Here is an 8,643-nt window from a genome sequence, read left to right as displayed (position 1 = left end):
CACCCAAGGCCTTTGGGAGAGGGCATCGTTCACAGTGTTCTGTGATTTTTCTCTTCTCTTTCCTTGCTCCCAGGAGGTTATTGGCAATTTTCACAGATTGCAGTCCAGCACTGTGCTAGCAGAGCTGGAATTACATTATGGACATCATGGATTTTTAAAATTTGGGTTTCATCCTTGAGCTTGGTTGTGTGCCTTCCACCTCCACAACCTCGATATTCAGGTCCCAGATCCACTGTGGAACCTATCAAAGGACTCTGGGGCTCCTGCTTGGGTTTGACTAACATCTCTCAATATCAAGGTAATTCAAGTGAAACCTCTCTGCTCAAAAGTTTCTCAGCATAGTGCTACCATGGGTTTGGGGCATAACAAAAAATTCATTAAACGTAGCTTACAACTCTTAAGCATGACTTAACATGAGTAAGAGCTGAAAATGCTGAAATTCAGCTGTACTGTAGCACCAAGCAAGCTCAAGCTCCATTTCTCCCCACTTGACCATCCAGCTCCCCTATCTTGAAGCCAATCTTTGCCCATTCTGGGTGCCCTCATTGCCACTTACTGTTGACACTGACACGTCTTGTTTTCTAGCAAGTATTGTCTTGCTCGTGCCATCCTTTTTGCTCGTTGCTGCCAAGAGAGAAGGGATAAATAACGATTGGATATTTTTATGCTTCAAATGCTTTCCTCTGAAGTGGTAGTAAAGTACTGCCTGACATCTGCAGGCTGTCCATCTCTAACCATTTGCTTTGAGTCTAAGGATTGACCCTTTATCTATTCTGCCCTACACCCAGACAGAAAATCAGACTCCTCCTATGGTTTGGGGATGCTGTCATCTCTTCACCTTTCACAGGGACCAGGGCACTCACCCTTCTCCGCTGCCAGTTTATACCACTGATGATGCACAGGCACGCAAGGCCAAACACCAATACACTGCCTCCAATACTTGCTCCAATTACCACATAGCTAATCCAAACAGGAGCTTCCTCTGTGGAAGGAGAAAAGTATTCAGACACAGAAACAAAGAGAATTTTAAGGCTTTTGGGTGGAGGCAGGGACGTGATGCTAATTTCCATACCCACGGCATAATTAAGGCTGATCTTCCTTTCATTGTCTTCTATGAGGTGACAGTTCCACAGCCCTGCAGCACTGACGTTCACCTCCACCTTTACTTCACGCTGCTTTGACTTCTTGTTGTCCATCTGAGTCCCATTCACACGTTCCCAGCACAAGTGGGCATTGGATGGGAGTGGACTAGAGACCTGGCAGATCAGGGTCATCTTGGCCCCTCTGGGGAGTGGCCCAGCAGGGTTGGCTGAGACTGTAAAGGTAAGAAAAGGACATGTGAGTGAGAGGATGGGAAGATGGGTCCACCCATACTCTTGTGGCTTCCAGGTTTCTGCAGCTCCTCATCTCTTGACCCACTTCTCTTTCTCTCACCTTTCATCACCACCAGCTCTATCTTGCTCTGCACGTATCTTCTGTTGTACGCCAGCTGGCACTGGTACTGCCCAGAGTGGTTGAAATGGACTTTGGGGAGTTTCACTTCTATGGTACTTTTAGGTTTGCTTCCAGGTATCTCAAACTGAAAGTGGCTACTTTTTTTGGTCTCATGCTGCTTTCCTCCTGCTGTGACGTTGAAATCAAGTAACTCATGAGCGACTGCACTTTCGTGTTGTTTCCAATTCAGTTGTCCTGTGAAACCTTCTTTCCATTTTATCTTCTGGAAGTTCAGATGCCATGACAAGACGACAGTGCTATCAACAGTTGCATACTTTCTTTCAAAATCTGGATTCTGAAAACCTGAATTCAGAAGAGACAAAGAATACAGAAGCAGGGAAAGCGATGGCTACACTTCCCCATGTCCACCCTTGATCTGGAGAGATGCATGCTGTGCTCAGTTGAAAGAGGACTCGGAGAAAAGCCACGAGATACCCCAGGAAGTATAAACTGTGTCTGAGAATAGGTTTAAAGAGCCGAAGCTCCCAAGCTCACCAGAGCTGATGAGAACAGACCGCAAGAAGAGGAGGATCCTCTCCTCACCAATCCTGGAGAGGAAAATGGGAGCAGGTGTGGAACAGAGCTCAGGCAGCAGAGCAATCCCCAAGCTGCAGTGTTGGAAGCCCTGGGAAACCAATCCCATTGCTTGGGATGCTGGAAAGTAAAAGCTCAGCTCATGAGCTGGAGGGAGCACTGGTTCCCAAGCCTGTGCGTGAATTGCATTTTTGTTGTCGCATACCTAATACCTTCACATCAAAGAAGATGTTTTGATTAATCAATGGAGAGTCTGAATGGACATGACACATCCAGGTCCCGCTGTCCGCAGCCTCCAGTTGCTTTAACTTCAGTATGTATTTTTGATGGGTCTTGTTTTGTAAGAATATCGGTCTTACTATGTTATTCTTACTGTTAAACAATGTGATGATGAGATTGGGTTGATGATGGGATGAGTTCTGCATTAAAGTCAGCTCGGGGACTTCATTTGGCAGGAAGTGCCCATCTGAGGAGATTGTCACTGTAAAAAGAAAAAGCGCAGCCAGTAAGTCAACTCCTCTTCCTGCGAGAGAGGGGCAAGTGTCACAGCAAAGAGAGTACAGAGGCTTTGTGCCCTGGAGATGGAGGAGAAATGAACTATGATAGCCCAGGCCAGAAGAAATGGCAGCTGCATAAAGAATCCCAGCAGAGATGTCTCTCCAAGCTCTACAGTCTCCTCCCCCCTCACCTCCTCATGGATAAAAGCCCTCTAATCACTCACATTCAAAGACATGCAGTGAGATACTGACTGTGTGAGAGCCATATTCACAGGTGTAGATGCCAGCATCAGAGAGCCTTAAGTCAAACAGCTTCAGGTATTTACTGTTGGGGTTGATTTCAGATCGATCGGTCATGGCAGCTTTGCCTTTTGAAAAAATAAGCTTGGTTAGGAGGGAAGAGGTTTCTCAGCCATATACTGGAGAGAAGGGGTGATGAATTGGAAGCCTTACCTTTCAAAGACATAGCTGAAAACGACCTTATAACAAACTTATGGTACTTCCAGGTCACATCAGTGTCATTAGGTATGCCTCGGCAGTTCAGGATCACCGCCTGTCCTGCGACCCCAATCTGTAGTTCATTTTGTTGAGCCATAATGGGGATCAGACCTGAAAGTCAATACCCATCAAAAAAGGCATACATTCACTTTCTGAAGGGTGGCTCAGTGAATACTTCCCATCCCTCCAGAAAGATGCAGATATTTCTCCTCCCTTTCCCAGGCACTGGGAAGATTATCCTCAATTTCTGAATTTTTCATTCCTTTGTCTCATCAATCAATCAATCAATCAATCAATCCCTTTTCTTTTCAGCACCATGGCTTCCCTCTCCTCCACTTTGGGCACTTCACCTGGCTAATGGCTATTCTGTTTCACATACATGCAGAAATAGGGAAAATACCAGTGGTTGTGGTAGATTCACCATCATTCACAATTTTGAGATGTTAACAGTTTTACTGAAACAACCTTTTTCCATTGGACAAGAATTAGTTGTCCTACTGGTAGTAAATGCAGGACAGCGTAAGCCAGTTCTCCTTCACTTCCCAGTCAAGACTTGAGGCAGCACTGGCAAATTTGCTCACCCCTTCTTCCAATTTTTGCATGGAGCAAGACTGAAAGCCCAGGAAAATGAAAAGATAAAGTAAAAAAGAAAGAAAGAAGGCTGGCCTAACGTCAGGTTCCTGTTCTTGGGATGAGGGCTATGTGACAGTAAAAGAAGTAGGATGCATAACGCTGAAGAAACATTAGGAGTGGTTTCTTGGAAGAATGACTTCCCTTTCTTCACCGTAAAGAGGATTCCTGCAGGAGACCGTAAGAAGGAGATGAAGTTGCCAGAGCTACAATTGGGAATAAGGGGGTTGTGGTCTCCTGCCTCACTGCTGGTAAGCTCTCAGACCTGCCTAACCTGCAGATCCCCCAGGTGACCCTAGTACTAGAGAGCCACAGAAGTGTAAAATAAAAAGTTTACATGAGTTTAATGGAGGGTTTTCCACAAGTTACATATTCCTCCAAGAGCATAGGTAATCTGCAACATTGCCAATACAGATTTTCAATAATTGCCCATTGGACAACAGAAAATGATGATTTTGTCTTAAACTGTGAAATTATAAATGTTATTAATAAGAGTTGGTATCTTTTGGTTCTAGGGTGCATAAAAGATCTCCAGTCTTTCCTCTGCAACCAGAGGAGTCAAAGCTGAGTATCTGAGAAACACAGGCTTGGCCTTATTCAGTCACCTTCCTTTCTTGGAAAATGAGCACTAAAAAGTCCACCAAACCTTGTAACATTAGCAGTCAAACTGAGCAAGCCGGTAGCATCACATTTGTAAGGGCAAATCTGTGACCAGAAACACATGTTTTTGCCCAGGCAGCTGGAGGCAGTGTGGAGGGCGGTGTTTTCCACTCTGCGCTTGGTGTAGACCCTGGCTCCCACAGGAACCCCACTCCTGCCTCTCTACAGGGCAGCTCCCCAAGCCTGGTGATGCTTCAGACACCCTGGTTTTGGCTGGCAGGCTCAGCAGGCAGGCTGGGATCAACCTGAGTCCCAAAGCTTGAGCTGTCCATGCCGCCTCTGAAATAACAGGACATGGATGTAGGGAGCCTCTCAGCTTCTAGCCCCTCTGTCCTCATCTCCACTGCATGGCCCCACAGAGAGCTGTTGGGCAGTGCAGGGGTGGGCCAGACAAGGTAAGAAGGCAGCTGTCACAGCTTCATGACTGGAATGAGCCTGCTCTAAACCATGTGAAGTACGTTATATGGCAAATCAGGAGGAGTCTAAAAACACCCAAATGTTGTGAGGCTTGTGGAAAGACTAAGAACTGGGAGGGTTCGCTGAGCCAAGGACTCACCCAGACGCAGAACCAAGAAGACGGAAAGCATGCTGCTCACCACCATGCCACATGACTCCATTGCTGCGGGAATGCTCCTCCCTGCTGTGCACTGCAGGGCTGGAAATGCTGTCGTTGCCAAGGGATGCTATCCTGGAAGACCCAAATGCTCTGTTAATAATGGTTGATTTTCAGACCTCGGTGGATGTGGCCCATGTTCCCAGTCAGCACCCACCATCCTTCAGTGCAGCAACGTGGAAACTCATTGGCAAAGTCACCAGAGCCCTGTGTTTCAGCAAAGAATCCAGCTGCAGTGTTCCCCCTAGAGTTTGGTATTAAACATTTTATTTTACTCATCCCTAGGTTTCTAGCATTCATTGGACTGCAGGTGTTTATATTGCCAAGAGATCTGTGCTTTTTTACTTCTCTAAGGTGGGTTATCATCACTCTTGCAGCGATTAAGGCTAAACCCATACAGGGCTGCATTAGCAAGAGCACAGCCAACAGGCTGAGGGAAGTAATTATTTCCCTCTATCTGGCACACCTGAGGTCTCATCTAGGATACAGGATCCAGTTTTGGGCCCCCAGTACAAGATGGAGGCCAACAAACTGGACAGAGTTCAATGGAGGGCTACTGGGATGGTGAGGGGGTTGTACATGATATACAGGGAGATACAGAAAGCTGAGTTTGGTAGGGAGAAGAGAGCCAAGGTGGGATCTAATTTCAGTCTCCCGTTATCTTAAGGCTATTACCTAGAAGAAGGAGCCACATTCTCAGATGTGCACAGGGGAGGAACAGGAGGCAGCAGCCATAGGTTGCAGTAAGGAACCGTTGACTAGATATAAGGAAAAATTTTTTCTCACTGAAGGTGGTTCAGCACTGGAATAGATGCCAAGAGATGCCAGGCAATCACCACCCTTGGAGATGTTCAGAAGTTCCCTGGACAAGGCCCTGAGCAACATGTTGTAGTTTTAGAGTCAACCCAGCTGTGAGCAGGAGGTTGGACTGGAGACCTCCAGAGGTCCCTTGCCATCTATATATTTCTGTGTGATTTTGTGATTCTATGATTAAGCTTGTATTTAGGCTGTTATTAATATTTTTCTTTAGTTTGTTTTTTGTCTACTTATTTCTTGCCTTAAAAATCTCAATAACCACCAAGTCTGATGTTGTTGGAAAGACTTGCTTGAATTCTTAGGACTATTCAAGAAAAAGTCTGGGGAGAAGGGAGGAATGAGGTCCAAAAGAAGAAGTTGCATCGATGGTAACAAAACCTTAAATGGGAACTGGGAGCTAACTATCGTGTTAAGGTGAGTTATCAAATTAGATGAAGTATCTGACTGTAGCAGAGACCAAGTGCTGGTATCAGCTGCAGCTGCATGGGCTGACAAAGTGAAGGGGACCATGGCTGCTGGTGCAAGGAGACTACCGAGCTCTCCATCCCTAAACCAAGGCATATATCACAAAAAGGAAGCCAAGCAGGTTAACAGGTCTGGGCAGCGAGCAAAAACAATGAGGTGACCTCACTTCTCCGAAAGCAGGCATTCCCCATGCCAAGAGCATGATAGACTGAAGGCTGGAGTCATAATGGGATTGAACTCAAAAGAAAAGCAAGAATATTTTTATACAATATTTATATGTATTATGTGCAATATTAAGTATAATATATTCTATTAGAGGATAATTTAATATTGAAATTAATTTAAATGATCAGAGCACATTAAATTATCAAAGAGTAGATGAAAACATCAGCACTACATTTACATGGAGATCAGGTCAGCGTGACCAACAATCTGACAGCTGGACAGATAGACACACATGCACATATGAAAAATACAGGTGCGAAAGCAAGGCAGCAGCCATGTGCATCATCAGATGAGAAATAGATGGCAAAGGCACAGTCAGAGAAGATTTGTGGCTTGCCTCATGCAAAGCAAAAAACCCATCCCAGCCCCAGGGAATATTTGCATGAGCTGTTTTGTGCGAAAATAGTAAAACAAAGGAGCCAGTGCATGTGATTGGAGATCACTTCTAACAAGATGCAGCAGCAGTGATCAAGCAGTTTGCTGGGCTACGCTACAGAATAAAGAAGGGGGCAACAACAAAGCATCTGCATGCATCTCACTCCGAAGAACCATCTATAACTGAGAACTGGCCTAGGGCCCTGAGTAAGATCCATTCCTGAGATGACAAGAGAAACCTCATCCCCGCTGTGAACACTCACATCCCCTGTCCCAGTGAGACCAGCAGGAAAAGTCAGCCCCCAGTCTAAAGTGATACCTACAAATTAACGGGGTCAGTGCTGGGTTTCAAATATTTTAAGTCATTAAACTTTATATAAAACCTGAAGGTAATGGAACAGGTAAAAATTAATGAAATCGCTGAGTCACACACCATCATTTTGTTTTGGCTGGGAATCTCTATTTTCCTGTCATCTTATGGCTTCACCTGGTTCCTCGCCTTCTTGCTACCTGGTTATTGAGCAAAACCACACAACCAGAACACTGTGGGACCAGTGAACTGCTGACCTTGTGTAGCTTGGTAGATGCAAATTGATGCATCTTTGTTTTTCTGTTTCTTCTTGTGGTTTCACACATTCTGCATTCCTACTTCATTCACATTAATCCTTGTATTTCTATGGCAGATCTCTACAATACAATGTTTACCACCTACATGTTACAAGTCAGTGGCGAAAATGGGTTGCCTTCAGCTAGCATTTCTTTCATACACTTTCTCTCTCTCCCTGTTTATTTCTACTTCTCATGCATGCCACTTCCTATTTTTCCCCTGTCTTTCTATCTCCTTCTCTATCCCTCCAGGCCAGATCACAGGCAATGCTACTCTGGAGTTTACAGATCTCGGTGAGCAAGGCTCTGCTATGTTAACTGAACAAGCCACTCCCATTAGCGGATGCCTGTAGCAGACCCGCAGCCTCCTTACAGGCAGCCCGGCTGTATCTTATGGTGGTACTCATAAATTAAGTGGTGTCAGGGAATGTCCCCAGGCACTGGAACACACTTATCAGTCCTGTTAAATTGCTAGAACATTTCCTGACACATTTTTGGCCCAGGACAACTCTCGCTCTCCTGAGCAACTCCGGGGATGCATTTGGGTGTTAGCATGGGTCAGGGACCACTCCCATTAGGTGGCTGGCATGTAGCCAGTTCATTCTGGAGGTTAAGTGAGTTTAATAGCCCAGATCATCTCATGCCAGTTGGCCTCTGTGCCAGAAACAGTCCAGGCGTACTTGATTTATTAGCATGTCTAGCGATGGAGGAGCAGGGCTCTCTCCCAAGTGAACATTGATTTCCATTTCATTTTAACTTCCCCCTCTTATTAAACTGGTTTAATTTCCTTTTTGACTTATTTTAATAATCCCTGCCTCTCTGAGGGATAGGAAAAGGAGAGCTGAGGTAGCGAGCGGTCTTGCTCTGGGGAATGATGCCTGCAGGACCAAGTCTGGCCTGGAGAACATCTGCTTGGGAGAGGGGCCGGCAGCTCCTTGCTCCCTCCAGCACTGAGCCCCAGTGGGCGATGGCTGCAGAGAGCTCTCCCCCGGGCTGACACCGTCGTGACACAGGAGGAAACTGAAATTAAAAAAAAACAAACCCAAAAAATTCAGAAACCACTCCTGATGCAGAGTAGGCCATCTTCCTCTCTCGGTGCATTCTTGTTCCTCTTTCATGCAGTGTGGTTTTCTTGTTTTCTTCTCTCGCTCTTGCTTGTGGCTGTACTTTTGATCTGGCAGCAGCTTGCTCTGCCGGGGGCGGGGGGGGGGGGGGGCCTCCCACCCACCA

General features: G+C 45.9%; 1 protein-coding gene across 1 annotated transcript; it reads right to left on the bottom strand.

The window, feature by feature from the left end:
* Nucleotides 1-552: 552 nt before the first annotated feature.
* On the bottom strand, nucleotides 553-4,930 carry LOC103905451 (T-cell surface glycoprotein CD4). The gene is made up of 8 exons (XM_009287122.1): nucleotides 4,870-4,930; nucleotides 2,979-3,134; nucleotides 2,750-2,893; nucleotides 2,234-2,509; nucleotides 1,435-1,797; nucleotides 1,073-1,315; nucleotides 864-982; nucleotides 553-624 (listed from the first exon to the last, which is right to left on the bottom strand). The coding sequence occupies exons 1-8, from the start codon at nucleotides 4,928-4,930 to the stop codon at nucleotides 553-555; spliced, it is 1,434 nt and encodes a 477-aa protein (XP_009285397.1).
* Nucleotides 4,931-8,643: the final 3,713 nt, after the last annotated feature.

The sequence above is a fragment of the Aptenodytes forsteri genome, unplaced genomic scaffold, assembly GCF_000699145.1.
Source record: "Aptenodytes forsteri isolate BGI_AS27 unplaced genomic scaffold, ASM69914v1 Scaffold216, whole genome shotgun sequence".
Taxonomy (NCBI): Eukaryota; Metazoa; Chordata; class Aves; order Sphenisciformes; family Spheniscidae; genus Aptenodytes; species Aptenodytes forsteri.
The sequence above is the reverse complement of the archived record's forward strand: the minus strand, read 5'-3'. Positions and strand labels throughout refer to the sequence as shown.

What these genes read in the sequence shown, in the direction of transcription:
- LOC103905451 (XM_009287122.1), bottom strand. Translation starts at nt 4,930, where the DNA reads ATGGAGTCATGTGGCATGGTGGTGAGCAGCATGCTTTCCGTCTTCTTG. An exon ending in CTTCTTGGTTCTGCGTCTGG is followed by an intron (nt 3,135 to 4,869) that starts GTGAGTCCTTGG and finishes ATTGACTTTCAG; the next exon opens with GTCTGATCCCCATTATGGCT. An exon ending in CTCACTGCATGTCTTTGAAT is followed by an intron (nt 2,510 to 2,749) that starts GTGAGTGATTAG and finishes TTCTTTTTACAG; the next exon opens with TGACAATCTCCTCAGATGGG.